The sequence below is a fragment of the Chelonoidis abingdonii genome, chromosome 10, assembly GCF_003597395.2.
Source record: "Chelonoidis abingdonii isolate Lonesome George chromosome 10, CheloAbing_2.0, whole genome shotgun sequence".
NCBI classification, from domain to species: Eukaryota; Metazoa; Chordata; order Testudines; family Testudinidae; genus Chelonoidis; species Chelonoidis abingdonii.
This window is the reverse complement of record NC_133778.1, coordinates 44,928,027-44,949,914: the sequence shown is the minus strand read 5'-3', so window position 1 is coordinate 44,949,914 and position 21,888 is coordinate 44,928,027. Positions and strand designations below refer to the sequence as shown.

Below are 21,888 nucleotides of genomic sequence, written 5' to 3'. Positions count from 1 at the left end.
GACGTGATATATTGATCCCTGAGAAATCGATCGCTACCTGCCGATACGGTGGGTAGTCTAGACGGACCCTTAGTAAGGAGAGGAGCCGATTAATACTCTAGGCAAGCCACCAAAATGTTCTACTCTTTCATTACAAATTAAAATTAATTTAAATATAAGCAATCCATGCCTGTGAAGAAAGTGATCAAAAATTCAACAGTCAAATCTAAAACTGATTTCAGAGCACAATGAAGAAAGTTCATTTTGTTGAAAGTTCCACATTAAAAGAACTAGAATTTGTTTTTAATACCTTTAGAAATTAGCAATATTTGCAAGCAATCCAAGCAACAAAGGCAATATTTACAATAAATGAGATTTTATTCATGCTAAGAGGGGAATGTTTGTTCATTAAAATATTTAGGTCTTCTTTTATAGAAAATGATAATTTAATGAAATTACAGAATGTTGAGTTGTTTTACACTGCTAATAATTCCATCATGTCAACACTTGCTGTAAGTATATTTCATTTTCATTCAATCAAGTTATCATGAATTTAACATGCTTGTTCAAAATGTTTAACATGTAAGTGTGATAAGTCCCTTTATATTCATTAACGACCAGATTGTGATCTCTTTTTCCATGTTGTATAGTACCTTGCAACATAACTATTCCCACTGAAATTGATGTATCTAGTTGGGGAGTAAGGTACTACCCCATCGGGCCCTAAATTTGATGTGTGGTTTCTTTAGGAGGGTAATAATAGTTTAATCTCTCAGCTAACATGATGTTATTGGATTGTATTCTGTTGTATTTAGGACTTCAGAATAAGTCCATCAGCACCATGGCTTTTCAGTCATAATGTTAAATTCACTTGTCTGAGCCACACAAAAGGACTCTTCAAATGTATTCTACTCTCCTAACATGCACTGAAGGTTCAACATCCATTTAAGTCAATGAAAAGTCTCCCAATGACTTAAATGCGCAGTGAAACATGCCATGAAATCCCAATGAAAACAACTGGGAATACACGAAAGAAGGGAGAACAGAACAGAGATGTGTTTTGCAAAGGAAGATTTTAGCTTACCAAGTGCTTTACTGTGCTGTAAAAAACTGTTGGAAGTGTAACTGGACATTCTCTAGCAATATAATAAGCTGCATTTAAAACAATGATTTGATATAATTGAACCAAGATACTCATTGGCATTATGATTTACCTTTGCCAGTTTTGCTATGTCACGATAGAGAGACATAGGGAAGGTAAAGATGATGGTAGTACATAGAATAATTACTTGGCGGTAAGTAAGTAAGCTATCTGGACCAACTAAAACATAAAGGAAAAAAATATACATTTAGATTTCTCTAAGAAATGGATGTGAGGAATAGATAAGTTACATTTGAAATTCTAGTAGCAATGTACCTTAGACCGTGCCCCAAACTGAAATCAAGGAAACTCCCACAGATGTCAAGGTTAGGCATTACCTGGCCTTAGGACAGATACACCTGCCCAGTGCATGCTCATAGGGATTTTGTGAGAATAAGCTGAGCACATGCCAACATATGTACAGACTCATGTGCACCTAACTATGAAATTCTTACCCTTCGTGTGTAGATATATTATAAACATCTGTCATGGGTGGGATTTTTGAAAGTGCTCAGTGTTGGCCTAACTACTCCCACTGAAATCAGTAGACTTTTACCACTGACTTCAGTAGAACTCAGTTAGGCCAAAGCTCAGTGGTTCTGAAAATCCCATCCTACCTGCACATCTATAGCCTCCAGCAGAAAAATCTAGCCCTCCAAAGCGAGGTCTGAAGCAGGATCAAAGTTTCAGCTGGCTAATCAGTCAGTCAAGAACAAACCCAAGAGTGTGTCTTGGCCCATTCACTCTGCACTTGCATATGGCAGTGGACAGAATTTGATGTGCAGCTCACAGTGAACCCTGGTTTTATTATTGGTAGTTTGCTTAGTTCAGGGGTCGGCAACCTTTCAGAAGTGGTGTGCCGAGTCTTCATTTATTCACTCTAATTTAAAGTTTTGCGTGCCAGTAATATATTTGAACGTTTTTAGAAGGTCTCTTTCTATAAGTCTATAATATATAACTAAACTATTGTTGTATGTAAAGTAAATAAAGTTTTTTAAATGTTTAAGAAGCTTCATTTAAAATTAAATTAAAATGCAGAGCCTCCCGGACTGGTGGCCAGGACGTGGGCAGTGAGAGTGCCACGGAAAATCAGCTCACCTGCCGCCTTCTGCACACGTGCCATAGTTTGCCAACCCCTGGCTTAGTTGAATAGGTTGGTATTGTTTTAACACTCATGCTGGGAAGTCTGATTTTTTTCCCGTCTATCAGAGGATATTTTATTTAAAAAAAACACAAAAAAACTTTCAACAGGGCCGTAACATTTTGGATTTATCATTTTAGAGAATGTCCTAAGTGGTATATTTGTAATACATGTTCAGCTATGTAGAAATGTTACTGTTTAAACAGACGTTAAAGAAATAATTTGCATACAATCTAACATTGATCAACAGATCAACAACAGTTCTGGATGATTATCATAGCTGATACCATGTATTAGAGTGCAGGATATGCACTGCACAGGCTTAAGCCATGACCCTGCAATCATATGACCTGGTACAGGAATCTACTACATCTGCTACCAGGACTGAGGCTGTAGAGTGCAGGAGAAGCACATGTAGACATTAAAAATATATAAATAAGGTTCTTTTAGATTATTAGGGGACTGTACAATAGGGATTCATAGAGGAAATAGGGGCCATATTTACTTTAGACCACTGGTTCTCAACCTGCAGCGGCATGTGGCCCAATTAGCACACAGCTATGTGTGCTAAAGGGGGCCCATGTGGTGGGGTCTGGGATCCCAGCTGCCCGGCACAGTGGGGTCTGGGCTGCCCTGTCACCCAGCACGGCGGGTCAGGTTTGCCATCCTGTCACGCACAGCAAGGGACCAGGGTCCCACAGGGTCAGGGGTCTGAGGCTCCCCACATGGTGGGTGGGCAGTTGGCCAGCCCCACGAGGTCTGGGGCTCCCAGAAGGCCCCGCTCAGCGAGGGTCCAGGGCAGGCAGCTGCCTGGCCCCGTGTAGTGGGGGTCTGGGGTTGGGGTCTAGGCTGCTGTTGCCCTCCCATCCGGCCCCTGCAGCCCAGGTAATACATTGTTGACCACAACTGCTTTAGACTGACACTCTACCTAGTTAATCTGACCCTCCAAAATTATATATAAACACTTACCTCCAGGAATTGTTTGAAAAACTTTAGTCAAAGTGTCTCCTGTTATTATGTTGTAACTAATCATGCCTGTAAAAAAGAAAGATTGTTTTAATACACATCAGATAGGATATAAAGACCCAAACATATAATACAGACTTTTAGATTGCATTCAGCTGAAACCCTTGTCCCACATCCTGGCTGCTTCTTTTTTTGGCTGGTTTTCTCATCTCCCTGCTGCATTTAGCTGCTCTTCACAGACCTCCTTTCACATTTGTTTTAAAAGTTAAATCAAGAGTTATAAAAGCAAAACTGGGAGCATTAAGTAACAGACATGAGAACTTGAAAGGGACCCAGTCAGATGAGCAAGACTGTTGAATTTTGTGCCCAAGATACTTACTTCAAAAGGAAAAAAAGGCTTTTATAATTGCCTCTGCTTTCAGCAGTGATTCATGGACAGTCAGACCACTTTCAACTTCTAGTTTCTATTAGAAAAAACAAATTATGTGCATTCAACAGTTCTTGTTTTATCTTTCTAGCTAATCCCATGGGATGTCAAATGCATGGGGCTGTATCACCACATTCTGTAACTTGTAAAATCAACTATTGTCCATACTTGTTCAAGAACAGTAGTTGATTTTACAAGTGGGTGCCACTAAAACTGAACATTTGTCCATCTGCAGTGATCCAGTTCCACAGTGTCTCAGATTTAAAGATTAGAAGATATCAAAATCACTTCAAGTAGCTCTTACATAGACATACATTTTAAATGGCAGCTGCTATACGCTATGTAGTGATGTCTGTCTAGATAAGTGAGAGCCGGATAGAGGCAGTAAGGTAAAGGTTCCCTAGCTCTAGTTCAGAGTCACTGAACTCTGTCCAGTATAATGGCAGAGGGACTAAAAACGATAATGCAAAGAGGAAACTAAAATACAGGGCTTCTCATTTAGGCTTCCATTGTCTTCATTAGGAACCTGAATAAGAACTGAAGGATTGGGGTCCAAATTTACACATACACATTTCTGAACTAGAAAAAATACACACATATAGGTGTAAAAAAAATATACGTGGTCTTTATTACCCTATCTCCATTCATTTATATACACACAAATCCTACAAACACTTATGCATATACTTAACTTTACTACTGATAGACATTTGCTTAAGTTACCGAGTCTTTGCAGGTTAGGTCCATGCTCTTTATTATCCTCCTCTATTTTTTCTGATAAAGCAACTATTATTTTCCATACAGAAAGATTATGGACTAAAGTTTTCCAAAGTAACTAGTGATTCTGGGTGTCTCTACATTTGAATGACCAACTTAACACCTTAAAGTGGCCTGATTTCCAGAAAGGGCCGATCACCCACTCTGTGGATTTCAGGCCCCTTTAATGTACCTCATGTGGAACACCCAAAAATTGAAGCACTTGAAATTACTACTTACTTTGGAAAAATCATGGCCATGGTCAACAGAACAGATTTTTACATTAAAAAAAATGATAAAAGAACCAAATATCGAAGCAGTAGTCTCACATATGTGCTCTTTCCAGCACACCCGGACCTATCACTGGCTCTTGAAAGCACAAGGTTCAAGTATAACTAGGGTGAATTCCTGGCCCTATTGAAGTCAATGAAAGTGTAACCAGTGACTTCAACAGAGCCAGGATTTCACTCTTTAGAATGTATACGATAACCTGATTGTATACACACTAGAAAGTTCAGGGCCGGTGCAACCATTTAGGCGAACTAGGCGGTTGCCTAAGGTGCCAAGATTTGGGGGCGCCAAAAAGCGGCGCCCCCCCCAAAATGTTTTAAATGGTTGCAGCGGCCGCTGCGTAGTCTGAGCTGCCGGCGGCAGCAGCTGCCGCATGCAGCAGTGCCTTGCAGGCCGGCAGCTTAGGGGCGCCCCGGGTTCAGCACGCAGCGCAGGCGCCCGGCAGCTTAGGTCGCCCCGGGTCAAGTGAAGCCGCGACGCCGGAACCCGGGCGTCCCCAGGGTTCAGGGAGCGCCACGTCGGTCCGGAACCAGGGCGCGTCCCCCGGGTCAGGGAGCCACGGCGCCGGTCCGGCGGCCCGGGGCGCTCCTGAGGTTCAGGGAGCCGTCCGGGCCGGTCGGCGGCCGGGGCGCTCCCGGTCAGGAGTCCGCCGCGGCGCGTCGGCAGGCCCGAGGGCCCCCCTGCGGCTCCGGTGGACCTGCCGCGAGACCCGCGCGGGGGGCAGCGAAATGTCCCGGCGCCTAGGGCGTCAGAAATCCTAGCGCCGGCCCTGAGAAAGTTTTCTTATTTCAAGTAAGCAAATATTACAAGACAAACTCTGAAGCTTTTTGTTGGTCTATAAAGATGTTGTTTATTAAAAGGATTTGTTTTCTTGGGTTTTTCGTGAGAGTCATGAAAAAATTGCCTAAGGATAGGCACTATTTCCATTTCCTTGCCAAAATAATGAAATACAAACTAACTCTTTCCATGAGTCCATTTCTAAGTATTTTTAACTTCAACAGTGCCTCCCTCTGGTAATTCAAAAAGGATAGTTAACTATAAGTTTACAAAATGGATAGTGATCTTACCAATAAATGGATAAAAAAACTGTAGTGTTGAGAGAATTAGGTATCCTATAAAACCATACGATTTATTGACCAGTTCTTGGTAGCTGTTTGTACCAGAGAGGTTTCCTCCTTTAATCAGTAATATAATGGAATAATCTGTTAAAATAATATGAACATAATATTTGAGATCTTAATTTTTCTACATCTGTTCTGAAGAAATAGTTTGCAAAGTATTTAAAAAAAAAAGCAAAGAAAGCAATCATTAACTGAAGCAACTATAGTGAACAGGAAGGGGAAGAGAAAGGAAAACACTATGGTTCAGTGTGTGCATATTCCCAGCGATCATCCTCTGGAAAGAGAGGGATTTGCAGGCCTATGGTTGTGGCATCCCGACTGTCAGAGATCCCTGAGAATCCAAAGAGAATTGTGTCTGGGACCCCATGAGTCTCAGGGTTTCCACATGAGGATGAGCTTCCCTGCCTAGGGAGTGTGTATCTCACCCTCATTCAGGGTGATGCTTTCTCCCTCTCTAGTAGTAGTTACATCACATATAGAAGTTGGTGAGCCTGCTACAGGCCTTTTGGATTCTTACCCAAAAATCGGTTATGAACATTAAATCATGATTTATATCCTAGAATTATCAATTAACACTACAAAAAACTTTTTATCTTTTTCTTCCAATCCATTGTAGTGATTCAAGAAAACATCTTTTAAAATCTGCTACTGTACATACTAGTCTGTAACTTTACATTTTTTTTTGTTAGAAATTGTCTTCCTGCAGCGTATGCTTAATACAACAGTCCTTTTTGCTAAACAATTCTCTCTGCTTGTGTAATATTTTTTATTTAATAATGCCCACCTTGAAAGTATTCTGTGGTATATTTTTCGATTTAGAAGCAGAATTATATTGGCATGTTGTTTTACGGTTATCAAATGTGCAACAAAATGTGTGGAATTATTCATGAAAAAAAACAAACAAACCACTTCCAGCTAGAACAGTGGTGTCCTTCCTGTGGCATTTGAATCTCTAAGTTGTGACCATTAAGGGTGACTATAGTAAGAAGAAAATCTGTATTTGATTATAAACGGAGTCATACCTTCAGTCTAAATCAGTTCCAACCCCTGTGCCTTCTCAACTGCCTGCCACTGCTTTGCCAGCTGAGAATTGTGGGTAGGTTTCTGCTCCCTTTGCACAGCGGAACAGGGAAAAGATTCAGACTCAAACTACTAATATTGGGCCACTGACCTCTGAGATGATATTGTTATGGTGGGAGTCACCAAATGTTGTTGTTACAGAGTTTTCCAGGGTCTTTTCCCTACCATGAGAATACTATTCAGCCTCCTGGTATGATTTCAGATCAGGACCCAAGAACAGGTGTCTGAATTGAGTAGTTGCAACTCTTACCTACAACAAATAGTTCTTTTGATATTTCCTACAGATAAATACCTGATTATTAATGAAAATAGCTAGGGAGACAGCCTTTGCTACAGGAATTTTAAAAATTTGTCCAAAACTTCTAAGATGGCCTGGATGAATGGGTGATATTTTGGGGGTGACTTAAATTTCTGTTTAATTCAACAATTATTATGAATAGTTATATTTGGGCTCCAGTTTTGTTTGAGGTTTACCCAGTGTTTGGATTGTCTATTGTTAAGCCGGTTGATTGCATCTTTTAACTGTGATGCAGAATTATAATAAGCCAAATTAGAGGAAACAAATCCATTCAATTTTGTAGTTTTATACAGAACTTTAGAACTCATCCTTTGTGTTTTATGTTTCCATATGAATTTTATCAGTGAATCCTGCCGTGTTTTAGTGCTGTATCAAAGATACCAAGAAGGATGAACTGAAACAAAAATAAAAACTCTGGGTGGACAATAACTCCATCTTCACCTAGACGACCCTACGATCCAAGAAATTTTGTATTTGTTCCATTCCTCCAAGTCTTATTATTTTATTCCATGTTAGAGGGTAATTTGTCTGAAAAAGATTTTTGTTTCTCCACAATATTTATTCCTAAATATTTTAAAGATTCCTTTACCCACTTAAATTTATGTGCCACAGCATGTTTGGGGATTAGGTTAAAAAGGCTGGTCACAAGGCTTATTCGCATGGAGAAGAACTTACAAAAAGAGTCCCATTGAAGTCAATGGAGTTTACTTAGTTAAGTAAATGCTTACCATGAGACTCTGCAATTTAGCCCTTTAATGAATGAAACCTAAGGGAACTTAGGTCAATTTTTGTTGAAATTATCATGTAACTTAATAGGTAAAACATATTAGTTTCAATCTATGTTGTGAATTTGGAACACAAATGGCGTACAACTCACTTGAGGATCAGGACTTTATATAGCATCAAAACTTTTTAACATAAACAAGTGATTTGTAAGAATAACCCTTATTTATATCTCACACTAATATCATACTCTAGTCTGAGAAACTAGACTTCCCCCATAATGAATCTCCCACAATAAGCAGCTTTAAATAATGTACAGCATAATTCTCCACTCTTGCTAATCTGCTCAGAAGATTAATGAGGTAAGTAAAAAAAAACAAAACAAAAAAAAAAAAAACCCTCTTCCTTTAATATAAAATTTTAATTCACAGATATTCTTATTTAGTTGTTATGAAGTTCAACCGAAGCTAATTTTTCAAGACTAGTTACATTTTCACTTTAATAGAGCAACCACTTTCATGGTACCTGTGATATAGGCAACAACAACCAAAAGCAATACTCCTAATGGAAAACCAGCTTCCTTCATTGAATAAGGCAATCCTGTGAATAATGAAACAAAGAAAAGATTAGAGAAAAGCCTTTTTAAATACTTGCTATTTATTTGTGGTGATCTTGTTGTAAAGGAAGCAGTATGTTTAAAAAAAAAGTCTATTATTTATCCCCAAAACAGGAGCAAACAGTTTAAAGTTGCTCAGCACTGTCCTATATGTGTACATCAGACTTACTTCAGAGGGATTATTTCTGAGGGCAAAGGGTAGTTCAGTTCTTAAGTCCAAACAGTACTCGATCTCCCTGCTGGGTCTGCTAACAAGGTTGCACGTTATTCAACACAATGGGGCCTCTGATCTCAATTGGTACATGTAGTGTTCTCACAATACAAATACATTATAATAATACCATAGTCATAGCAGTAAAGTAATATGAGAAAAAACATGTTTTTCACACAATGGGAGATGCATACATATATGAAAGGGTGATTAGATTAAAGTGAAGAAAAGTGTATTTACCTATTATTCCCGATCCTATGATAGAGTTGACAACATTAAAACCAGCTGATGGGAGATCACTGTTTCCTCCTTTAGTCCTAGGTTTACAAACCAAGGCTGTTCTGTCATCTGTTTTTATCTATTCCCATAAGAGAATATTAGTGTTATACAAAAACATATTAGACCAGCGGAGAACAATTATGACAGGCATGTTTTGAGTCTTACTAAGTTACAGAAGTATCCTGTATCAATCTTCTGCAGCTTATTTTGTTCTGACTAGGTATCAGCTTCACATAAGCTTCAGAGGATGACAGCCAAAGAGCTGTTCTCAGTGAGATTTTGGCCCCCAAAGGATGAAATGTCATGGGATCGATCAGGTATTCTTCCAAAATTTCAGCCACATCTGACCAAGCAGTAGAAAATAAACCACTTCTGATTTGAATTCTTGGAATTGAATCCATCCCTCTGATTTTGGTTCTTGGGCTGATCCAAAATCAGAGTATACAGGGATCTGAAGAAGTGCCGACTCAAGGGTCCAGTGCTGACTTTTTTCTGCTTCTAACAAATAATTTCTTTCTCAGCTAAAGTTTTAGACCACAGTGAATAGCTAACTGATATTACTAAAATTGGCCTGCCCCAGTAAACCGCCCTGTGAAAGACCCAAATTCAAGGCAAAGCTTAGCCTCCCACTGCAATAGCTAGAAGTTTTACAGAGATTATGTTCTCAGCCTCTAGATGGGTAGGGAAGGGAGAAAGGTTCATCTTACTCTAAAGCACACCCTTCTCTTAGAGAGGCAATACACTGGTCAGGGAAATATATTTCCATCAACCAGGAGGTCAATAAATGCAGTGATATGTAATTAAAAGGAGGAACATAGATTTAATGAAGAAAATGGCAAATCAGAATTAAAGTATGATGATTTAGCTTGTGTACACTGTCCCTGCCCACAGGTATATGGGATCTTGGGGAGCAATTACCACACAGGTGGGGTGCCAATTAATTTCTTTAATTATTAAAGGAAAAAGGAAGTGGTGGGAATTTAACAATGAAATACGATGGGATGGGGTGTATAGGGTGTTTACAATAGACAATGATGGGGGGGTTCTTCTTCTTGAACAGTGTAGGGAGTTCTAACAGTGGGGTACAGTAAGTGGGGTTCAGCACAATGGGATACAGTACAGTCAATAAGCAACCTCACTTTATATAGGAACAACTCTAGATGCAGTGTAGAATGCAAAATGTACCAAAAGAAATGCAAAGTAAAATGGTAGCTTCTATATAAATGGTCAACAATCTCAGATAGAATGTATTAAGTGGTTAATAGTTTATACACAATGTAATACAATGGCATCAATGCAAATAAAAATATGTCAGAAAAGTGGAGGCAACCAATGGGGTGTTATACACAAGTAAAATGTGAATCACCAGTGCAATGATACAACATGGGTGATAAGTGAAATTATGCAATGTAACAGTATAAAAAGAAATTAATGACTTAATTTGTGAGGCTGTGATAGCAGATAATCTGCAAGTGTACCTAAGGCGTCAAAAACAGGAGTGGAGAGGGGAGAGTGAATGATCAGTGGCAACTGATGAGAGGAGAATGCAGCTGCAAACAGCGAGAGACTCTGATGCCCTGTGGGGTGAAGCCCAGAGAGCACGGGACTCGATGCGTGAACGATAAAAGCAGCTGGAGCCAGATTGACAGAGACGCGCTAGAAGTGAGTCGAGGAGACGAGCGAGCATGTGACACAGATGAGAGGCACGGACTGGAGAGAGAAATGAGGGGACGAGCGGTGAGGGAAGAAACAGGTTGCAGCAGCGGAGAGCACTTCAGGGAAGTTGCGGAGCAGCGGGATGAAGACAAACGGAGCAGTGTGATGGTGATCTTCGGTAGGGGAGGGGCAGAGGAGAAGCGGAGCACGAACACACGGGATACAGGAGAAGGCAGCAGAGAATGTAAAGAAGGGCTAGAGGGAGGTTTAAGGAACAAGCGGACACCCAAAAACAAGGAAAGAAGCAGCAAAGGGTTTGGGAAGTTACACAGGGGAAGAAGCAGCAAGGGGTCTGGGAAGTTCGGAGGGTGATGCAGACGCGGGGGGGAAAGCAGCAAGAGTTGGGAAGTTCGGGAGAGTGCAGATACGGGGGAAAAAGCAGCAAAGGGTTACAACAGGGAGAGACGGAGAAGTACACTAGGGGGAGATTGGAGCGGGGGAAAAACAGACACGGGAAAGTTCAGGGAGAGATCGGACAAACGGGAAGACAAATTCAAACAGCAAAAACCTTATCTATCGTCTAACTTAATCAAATTTTATAAAATGACAAGCAGCTTATACAAAGTAACAAAACAGGTACAGAATACAACCAGGCAATGGCTTTTTAAATCTATCTTAACCAACAACTAGGCAAAACAACAAATATCACAATTCTAAGCAACTATACATAAAAGCAAATAACAGAGCAACAAACAGCAAAACTATAGCAAGGCAGGTGAACTTAAAAAGCGCAACAATCTTGCAACTATGACTTATTAAACTAAAAGCAAAACCATGGTGCACCTTATGCTATGGGGAAGTCACACAGAGGACAGAGTGGTATGTGCCCAGGATACAGCTCCCAAGGCAGCCCCCAAGGAAGCCAAGGGATGGTGGCTGCAGCAGTGGATACGGCTGAAAGCAGTGAGCCCGAAGCAAAGCCCACAGGAGCAGAGCTTAGCGGCGGCACAAATTATTTTTAGCGGCAAACGCCACGGAGTTCAAGAGAGGTTTTAAGACAAGACACCAAGGTTTAGCTGGAGTCTGTGGTGCTGGGAAACAGAGCCAGCAGCTAAAGTAATAAAATAAAGTATAGAAGTTTCACAGAGGGATTCTACCAGTCCCCAAGGTAGCAGCAAGGAGGGCTCGTACGGTCTCGATAATCAGGAGATTCTCAGGCAGCAATTCGTTCTTTCATGGAGGGAGGGTTTTTAAAAAACGGGGGGTACACTCAAAAATACGAGAGCGGAGAAAGGACCCCCAGAACCCCTGGCTGATCAGACCAGGCAGCAATGCAGGAACCTTTCTGATGTTTTTTTTCAAAATGCCTGTTTTTAAAGACAAACTCAGGCAGTTCCCGCCAGTAATCTGATAGGCTCCCTCCATCACAGGGAGGAGGACACAGGGAAAACTGCAGGTGAGCACAGAGACGTGCCTGGGCAGAGTCCTGAAACAATAGGTGTGAGTTCACACCTCAGGACTCAAAAGCACATGAGCCTATGACTCATGCCCAGGATCTCAAAAACACATTAGGTCTTGCGGCTCTGGACATTGCCTACCCTAACAACAAGCCCAGGTTTAACAAGGTGATACAGGACGCACCCTTTGAACAGGGCAGTGTCCCACTTAGGCAAGCAGCTACAGTGGCCATCCCTTTGAGAAGGGCAATGGCTCTTGGTAAACAACTTAAGGGACCCTCCCTTTGAGAAGGGCAGTGGCCCTGGTAAACAACTTAACAGCCAGGGAGGGGCGGCCACAGGAGGAGAACAAAAACAAAATGGAGTATGGGGACAGCTGCAAGAAACAAAATGAAATAGGGGGATAGCTGTAACAGACACACACCATGACACTGAAATCACCATCTCAGAGAGGTAGGAGCTTGCTAAATATATACATGAGTAAGGCTGCGAGTCTGCCACAGAAGTCACAGATTCCATGATTTTCTGGGACCTCCGTGACTTCCACAGCCAGCACGTGCGACTGACCCCAGGGTTGCCCGAGCAGCTTGGGTGGCTCCAGGGCCAGCCACACCAGCCCCCCTGCAACCTGTCATGGACAGGTCCTAGGCCTCCCTGGCCAGCAGCAGTTATGGTGGTCCCAGGCCACCCCTGCCAGCAGCAGCAGCATGCAGTCTCAAGCCGGTGGGGCCGCCCCCACCCCCAGGAATAACGGACGCCCCAGAGGCCCCCCTCCAGAACAGCAGCTGGAGCCCCCCAGAAAACCAAAGATTTAGTCAGGGCTATATAATACAAGTCATGGACTGGTCATGGGCCATGAATTTTTATCTATCACCCGTGACCTCTCCATGACTTTTATTAAAAATACCCATGACTAAATCTTAGCCTTATATATGAGGCACTACAAAAAATAATTCAACTCAGATGCCTGTAGCCAACGTTGCTGGAAAAAAAGTTAAATATGACTGATAAACCAAAGATTGGTTTACTTCATAGAAATCTGTGCAGTGCCATCATCTGACAAGCATGTAAGAGCATCACCACAGAATTAAGTAGCTACATGGAACTTTTCAAAGTTGCCTGCTGATGACAGCAGTGTACATCATCAGCACTTCCACTGGACTGGAACAATTTAGGCTCTCTCCTTCACATTAGATATTTGCGTCTTTCTTTGCAATCTATCATTTCTTTGACCAAAAATATTTTTTGCTTACTCAAAAAATTGTACTATACAAATCAGAAACTCATTCTTACTTTTATTGTCTCATTTCTGGATCACTGCCTAATCTGCAAAATACAGATTTCTACCTAGTCTTTAGAACAAGTGACTTTGTGGTCAGACTGTAAAAGCATCCATTAAATATAAATCCTTATATTCAAGCTTTGTGAAAATGAGTGGTCTAGCCTGGACGTGACCCTTTTAAACACTTTTACTGTTGCGGAACTGGCCTTCAGTCTTGGAAACAGTATCAATAAAGCATCTCAGAAATCAGTGGAATGCTAGACTGTATTTGGTACACATAGGAGAGTAAAAGCCCATGTTAAGAGATATACACCCAAAAAATCTGATTCTTTAAGGTTATCAATTTGTGTCAGATACAGCAGGATGTAGTGTATTAAATTAATAGTTTATTTTAGGGCAGTTAACTCACACGATTAACTCAAAAAATAGTTGCCTATATAAGACAAAGCCCCTAATATCAGGACGGTCCCAATAATAATGGGACATGTGGTCCACCCTACCTGAAAGTGAGAATAGACATTTGCATGGTACTTTTCTCTAAGCAGACTTGTAGGCTCTAAAATTTTACATTGTTTTATTTTTGAATGCAGTTATTTTTTATACATAATTCTACATTTGTAAGTTCAACTTTCATGATAAAGAGGCTAAACTACAGTACTTGTATTAGATTAATTGAAATAGTTCTTTTTTACAGTACAAATATTTGTAATGAAAAATAAATATAAAGTTAACACTGTACACTTTGTATTCAGTGTTGTAACTGAAATCAGTATATGTGGAAAACATCCAAAAAATTTAAATAAATGGTATTCTATTATTTAACAGCGTGATTGTGTGATTAATCATGATTTTTTTTAAATAGTTTGATAACCCTAGTTTATTCTGATCACATGCTTACCGCATGTCATGCATTTTCATGTTGGACAAAATGGGAATTTATTCTTGCCTTGGGATTCTTCACAAATTATCTAATAACAATTATAATACTTTGTTCTATTATAGCACCTTCCATTTGAGGATCACAGAGTTCATCATCTTCTCTAGAAACATGTATATAAAGTGCCCACTACTTCAGCAGAGTTAGAATCTTTAATGAACTTGCTCCCCTTTGATATTCATGTGAAAAACAAAGGCTCAGGGTCATTAAGGGACTGATCTTCAGACGCATCGAGCATCCACATCTCCTGTGAACCGTTCCAGGTGACAAAAGAAGTGTATGTTGCGGCATGGGGGGAGGGCTGCCTGACTTCTGTTGCTGTTTTATCTTTCCCAGTTCTCCATATTGCTCATGTGGAGCCAGTGACATGAAAAGACATTACCAGGAACAGTTATTTCTGGTGACTGCCCACTGAAGACTTTGAAAGTCTATTTACCAACAGTTCTGTTGCTAGCAATGATTTTCATAGCTTTTCCTCTTTCCATTTTATTTGTCTAACCACCTCTCCTAGCATCATTTGCACTAAGACAGCCTGCAGCTAATATTGACATTGACAGTCTTTTCCCAATCCTTAATCACAAAGGTGAACGCGTAGATAGTGCCTGAACTCGTACACTTTCTGAAAAGTTTTGCAAAGCTTATTTCGTGTCTCAAAGTTTGTTCATAGTAAATGCAGAAAAGTGCTTTAAACAAATAAGTTAAAGACTTTCTAAACGTGAAATGCAGCTGGGTGAAGGGCAGGCTTGGGTTCGTTTCCTCTCTCCACACCAAGGAAAGAGTTAGATGTCAGACACGGAGCTCCCAGGCCAGGCAATAATAGGAGGATTTCAAAGCGTTGGGAATGAGCATGTTGCACGTAATACCCCTCGCCCCCACGCCGCCCGTACCCCTCCAGTTCTGCGTCTCCAAGAGCGAGCAACTTTCAACACTCCCCGCAAATTCCGGTCTGAGCTAACGGCACTGCCTACCTCCACCTGGCAAAGAAATGGGGGAGGACTCAGCGACACTGACCCGAACTTCCCCGCGGTACCTGGTGAGCAGGGATCTGCAGCTGGCGCTCCGGGCGGGCGAGCTGCTCCATCGCGGCGCGCCGGACTAGCCAGGCTGGAAGCGGAGCAGCAGCCAGTGGTCCTGCTGGGACGCTGTCTGCGGCTGCCCAAAGGAGCGCCTGCGCTGCCTGGCTGCCTGCCCAGAGCCTGCAGCCGGCAGCCGCGGCACCGAGAGGCAGGGCGCTGCAGACTGGGGGCTCCAAGAACACGTGCCGCGGGCGGGGGGACGTGAAAGCCGCTCCCAGTTCGTAGGGAGGTGTGTGAGCTCCCAGATAGAGGTCTGGGGAGATGTGCCCTGCGGCAGGGAGTCAGTAGTTTGTTTACAGACAGGCAGCGTGATTAAGAGAAGAAAGGGCTGGTGATTAAATTAAGACTCTGGAAGTTTAGCCTGAAAAACAGAAGCGGGGGGAGGCGTTTCAAAGAGAACACAGGGGACTCAGAAGAAATACAGCCAAGCCCTCTGAGCCAGAAAAGGGGGGGCGGGGGGGTTAGGTGAAAAGAAGAGGCCAAAACCCGGGGAAGGGATAGCAGTGGTACAGAGAAGTTCCTACTCAACCTGTAATACTTATGTGGCCCCATCACCGTGGCAGCTGGGTGCATCACAAGGTCTAACCTATTTGTCCTCACAGCCCTTTGGTGAGGTAGAGCACTGCTGTTATCCCCATTGTACAGATGGGGCACTGAGGCACACACTGACTGAAGGGCAGATTTTCAAAGGCATTTAGGCACCTAGTGGGATTTTCAGAAGTTTCTCGAAAGCTACGTGCTTTGTAAAGCCCACTAGATGCCTAGATGCATCTTTGGGTGCCTAAAAAGTTTTGAAACTCTCTTTAAGGCACTAACCTGAGGTCATACAGGAAGTCCATGGGGGGAGTAGAACCCAGGTTTTTCAGGGCTAGTGTGCAGAGGGGCTGAGCCCACCCATGAGGAAAACAGAGCTGCTACCTGTATCCTGAGCTTCACTCTCCTCTTCTGCTAGCACAAGAGGAAGATTTGGCCTGAGCAAGAGCTGGAGAAAGGGTAAGGTCAGCAACTGTGCACAGTGGCAAGAGAACTAGACAGGCAGAAGAGTAGACCAGAGTCAGGTATGTTGCTTTCACACACCTCTGGAGGATTTCCCTCAGAGGTAAAAATAAATAGTTTGCCCCCATGTTCCCTGTGCAGGGATCCACTCTGGGAAGCTTGGCGCATCTCCAAATGGTTATAAAAAAACATATTAAGCCTGGCTCCTGCATCTGGACCAGTGTGTATGGATGTGTCTGTGCAGAGCCCTCTTGAAATCAAGATCCGATTGAGTTCAGGTGTGCTGCTCACAGGAATAAAGCCAACACTTACATCTCATTTTGAAGCATCAAAGCTCTAGAGCAGGGACTGTGTCATTCTATGGGTGTGCAAAAACCTTATACAAGAAGGACTTTATCTTGATATTGGTTCCTAGATTTAACCCCAACAAAAAGTAGTAATAGAGAGCCAGGTCCTGCAATGAGCTTCCTGGGGCCAGGTGCCTGTGCTTTGGTGGGGCTCATTGCAACCTTTGGGCCATCGCATTCAACATTGTTTTGGAGTGGGTTTGGAAAGGCACATGATCCCATTTTCTTTAACTTAAAATACCATTGCACTGGTCCCTCAGAAATTAGGCTTCTGTGAGTTTCTGGGAATTTATGAAACCCTGAATTTGCCAAACTTTTGTTTAACTCTATAGTAAAATGAAAACCTACAGGGGATCTAACACCTGCTATAAGGTCGTATCTGTTCATGTACAGCGGTTTTCCTAGCTACTTCATGTAATTTATTAGGTATATGTACATAGTTATTTGATTGTTACTTTTGTTCTCCTAAAATAGGCCAGGTTAGTATAGAGAACATCTACTAAGTATCCTATAATTCATGCAAGTTCCTAGAAGAAAAAAAAATCAGAATAAAACCAGACTAAAGATACAGTAAAACTATAGAAGCAAAATTCCTGGAAAAATACTATTTATTAATAATGTGGTTTTCACAGATTTTGATAGATGCTCTTTCCCAAATACAATAGAATGGAAAGAGCTATAAACTCCAATTCTTGGAAAGAGAATGAGTATAAACAATATAAATGTTAAATAATGATAAATAAATAAAGTAGGTAAATATCTGACTTGCTCAAAATGGGTGTAGCAAGCTCCATACTATCACAATGCAAGAAAAATAATTTTATCTCAGTCTGCTGGCAGGAAGAAAAAACAAACCCAGGTGCTATTATTAACAGGGGAACTGATATTAAAGGGGTGTTTAGGTCCTGCAGTAGTCCGGGATAACATGAGACAATTGGCCAGTTTAGCTAGTATTTCTGACAGGAAAGTGCACTTTCAGATTTAATTAATAGATTTTAATGTTGACTTTTTCCCATGATGATTGTACTTTTTCAATCAGATGATAGGCTTGAAATAACAAATCACAATGCCACTGACCTTTAAAGTTTCAGAAAGGTAGCATATTTTGAGGAATCATGTCACCACCCTCTGTTGAAATTGAAATATCAGCCTTCTGGTTCTTATCAAATATAAGTGCAATTCCAATATACAGTTGCTTTTATTATTTGGCAATAAAATAATACATCTTGTGGGAGAATGTAGTTGCTCAACTTGGGCCCTGGTACATAAGGTGATAAGAAACTGAAATTGTAGTTCTTTCCTTGCCTAGATGATCAGGGAAGGAGCTAAGTGAAGCGTTGCTGGAGAAAGAGTGTATAGGACTGACTGACAAGCTTGATTCATACACAAACATTTGGAAGGTAATACAGGAAAACCATTGATTAAAGTTTTTTGATACCTCACTGATGACAGAGTGATACCAGATGATTCTGGAATGGCCAGAAAACCCGAACACATTCACTTCATGGAATTTCCTGGGGAATGTCACTCTTGGTGAGTGGAGCATGGGGGCAATGTTGTTGATTCAAGGTGAAACCTTTCAGTGCTGTACAGCTGCATGATCTAAGGAGAGCCCCAACTCCATGGATGTGCAGCTGTCTTGTATGGATGACTCATTCACTGGCCTTCTCCTGCCAGCAGCAAGGTTCCAAAAGAAAGTATGATATCCCTGATCTTGTCTCTGTTTGCGTACTTAGCAGTAATTGCAGAGGGGACTCTGGAGGAGTTAACACTGCCTCAAGTAATATTAATTCCGGGCGGAAAGTCTGCACAGAAACCCTCCATCTTCCTCCTCAGTTCCACACCCAACATCTTGTGAAGCTCCTTTCACATGGGAGTCCAGGAGAGACGCTTGTGCAGAGACCCAGGAAAAGGCACTATTCCCCTTTCCCTGCACTGAGGATGAGTTCTATTTAGGTAGCATCCCCTTCACTTATGTAAGCAGAAGGGCTTAATGGGGCTTTAGGAACTAGTGTGTAATTCAGTACAAGACAGTAGGAAGCAGTGTGGTCTTTTGGTCAAAGCCCTGAACTAACAATCCAGAGACCTTGGGATTTATGGTCTTTCACAATAGTGTAAATCAAGAGTAAATCCAGAAGAATCAGACACTAGAATAGACTCTACTCCTGGCTCTTACACAGATTTCCTGTGTGCGCTTGGGAAAATAACATCACCTCTCTGTGCTTCAGTTTACCCATCTGTAAGTAATGGATGATAATAGTTACCAACTTCACAGGAATGTTCATTAAACAACCTTAATCTACAGGCTTAATTCATTAAAGCTTACCAAACATGGTGAGTACCTCAGATTGAAGGTGCAAAATATTTTAAAAGTAAGAGGAAGTATGTCTTCACTGAAGTAAGAGCAAGGCTGTTAAATTTCTATGAGAGACAGATAACTGTTATGATAACCAGCTGCTAACATATACAAGATAATTATCAGAGCATTCAAAAGAGGCTGAATTTTCCATTTCCGCAGTTGAGGAAAGAGTCAACAAATACAGATTTCAGAGTAGCAGCCGTGTTAGTCTGTATCCGCAAAAAGAACAGGAGTACTTGTGGTGCCACAAGTACTCCTGGTCTTTTAACAAATACAGAGGAATATAGAACTAAAAGTTTCAGTTCTGCAAAGAAATTGTTGTTCTTTCTCCAGATTCTATGACCCTTTGGGTAACCCCTTTTTTTTTTGCAAAGTATACCCAGGTCTCAGAAAAAAGCAGATTTCTAAGATCATAAGAGTCTTTGCCACATCCTTAGTATTTTGTTTCTATCTTTTACTTTATCTCTAATGGTGTTTCCTTCTACATCTGCTTCCTCCTCTACTATTTTGTTCTTTTCTTTTTTGTCCACCTCCTTTCTTCCAAACTATTTTTTTGCAGCTTCTTTTCTATTAAGTTTAACATTTTATACGAGACCTCACCTTGTACTAGAACAGTTCAATGCACCTTCTAAGCAACCCTCCCCAGCTGCAAACTGATATTTTAAAAAAATAATAGTACAGTACTGTATAATTGAGTTGAGACTAGGCAAGCTTTAGAAAATAAGAATAATTTTAAAGATGAAGATAAGGATCATGCCTCAGTCATGGAGCAAAGCACACAGCAGCAGCAGTCCCCATTACCTTAGCTCCATAATCTAACTGAAGTGTGGTCACTACAGTCTTAAGCAACAAGCAGTGTGTATTGCCGACTGAAACATTTTTGCAGTATATTTTTCTCCTGGTTGTAAATATCTCTGCAATAGTCAGTGCAGAAAATACAACTGGAGGCAAAATGGGTGACATTAAGGGTCACATGCTGGCAAGAATTAAAGTTGTGGGTTTATTTCAAGGGCTGTAGAATCAAGATCCCTGTTTTGTAGACTGCAAACCTTAAGGGCTGGGGAAGAATAGATGAGATTAGAAAAAGAAAATGTAAGCGAGGACAAATCGTAAAGCATTCACCGAGTAGCAGAAAAAAAAATAGAGGACATTAATTTGTTCTCCACAGTATGAAAAAAAACGTAGGCTCTAATCATGTTTTCTGTTTTTAGGGCAAGCTAGAGTGATTAAAAGAATACTTATGTTGTGCATCAATAATTTTTGTTCTTAAACATTTGCAGGGCACATGATGTAATATGGATAACTAAATCCATATTAAAAGAATATATTACATTTTTGTTCAACAACCTAACCACATTAGGTTGAGCTGCTTGAAAACTTTCCATTCAGCTCCCTGATAAGACAGAATCTGACATGTATTGGAGTGTGACTGGTCAGCTGACATGACTCAGCAAAGGAAACTTTAGAGGCCAGAGATGCAAAGGAAATTGTCTCTTTTGGTAGCAGCATAAGCATTTCATTTGTACAGTAAGACGAGTCCCCATTATACTGTATAAATTATATTACGTGGAAACAAAGAAACGAAGAAAAAACTGTTTTAAATAAATTGTTTTAAAGCATATAGTGCAGTAAAGCTTACAGTAGGCTTTGACAATATCCCCCCAGAGCATATAAATGATCCAAGTGCTGCAGCAACTTGTAAGCAGCACTCTATTTTCTAACAAAAAACTTTTTTGTTTGAGTTTCATGGGCACTACAATAGTCCTGTTTGTTTTTAATTTAGATGGAATATCTAAAGAATTTAAAGGTGCCTGTCTACCATTAAACAGTTTTAAACAAGGTTACAGCTTTGGAAAACAGAAACTTCAGCCTGCTGTGTACCATGCAAACACACCATTACAAGTCCTTTTAAGCTTTTATTAAAGATAGAGAAAAGAAGGAAAAAACACTTATATTTAAAATGTAAAGTATTAAATATGACTTTCATTTTAACAACTTTCTGTGTTCCCTTAAGCTGAAGAGTTTTTTTAGAAAGAACCCTCCTCCACCTCCATCTTTGACAGTCTCTTAGGCCTTGTCTGCTGGCAAGTTTTTGCGCAGTAAAGCAGCTTTCTGCGGTGTAACTCCCAAGGTGTACACACTGCCGAGCCACTTAGTGCGCAGAAACTGTACAGTTGCAGCTCTGTAAAAGAACCATCCCAACGAGAGGCATAGACCTTCCTGTGCTGGGGCTACAGTGCTGCGATGGCAGTGTAAACACCATGGTTGATTACAGCGCTGCGATTGACCTCTGGGAGGTGTCCCACAATGTCTATTCTCACCTCTCTTGTCATCAGTTTGAACTCTACTACCCTGCCCTCAAGTGACCAACTGTGAGCCCCACCCCTTAAATTCCTTGGGAATTTTGAAAGTCCCCTTTCTGTTTGCTCGGTGGCACGTGCAGTGGTCTCAGCGCGTCTTTCCAGGTGACCATGCCTGCTCCACGCACCAGGTGATCCCCCACTTGGAGCAATGCTGAGCTGCTGGACCTAATCGGCATTTGGGGAGAGGAGGCTGTCCAGTCCCAGCTGTGCTCCAGCCATAGGAATTACGATACCTATGGACAGATTTCATGATGCATGACAGAAAGGGGCCATGACTTGGACAAGCTGCAGTGCAGGGTCAGAGTGAAGGATCTGCGGAATGCCTACCACAAGGCACAGGAGGCAAACTGCCACTCCTGTGCTGCGCCCTCGAGCTGCTGGTTCTA

At 41.4% G+C, this 21,888-nt stretch overlaps 1 protein-coding gene across 3 annotated transcripts in view; it reads right to left on the bottom strand.

Annotated features, from left to right (window-relative positions):
* Positions 1–15,688, bottom strand: part of SLC38A11 (solute carrier family 38 member 11) — a 47,145-nt gene extending 31,457 nt beyond the window's left edge. The window contains exons 1-6 of one of the 3 annotated variants that reach the window (XM_032769766.2): positions 15,392–15,688; positions 8,991–9,108; positions 8,449–8,523; positions 5,769–5,903; positions 3,231–3,296; positions 1,194–1,300 (exon numbers count right to left, since the gene is read on the bottom strand). In XM_032769766.2, the coding sequence (XP_032625657.1) occupies positions 1,194–1,300; positions 3,231–3,296; positions 5,769–5,903; positions 8,449–8,523; positions 8,991–9,108; positions 15,392–15,442 (552 nt within the window). In that variant the 5' untranslated portion in view covers positions 15,443–15,688. Of the gene's footprint in view, positions 1–1,193; positions 1,301–3,230; positions 3,297–5,768; positions 5,904–8,448; positions 8,524–8,990; positions 9,109–15,391 lie in introns of those variants that run through there. The other 2 variants (XM_032769768.2, XM_032769771.2) reach the window with 2 other exon arrangements.
* Between the last annotated feature and the right edge of the window lie 6,200 nt (positions 15,689–21,888).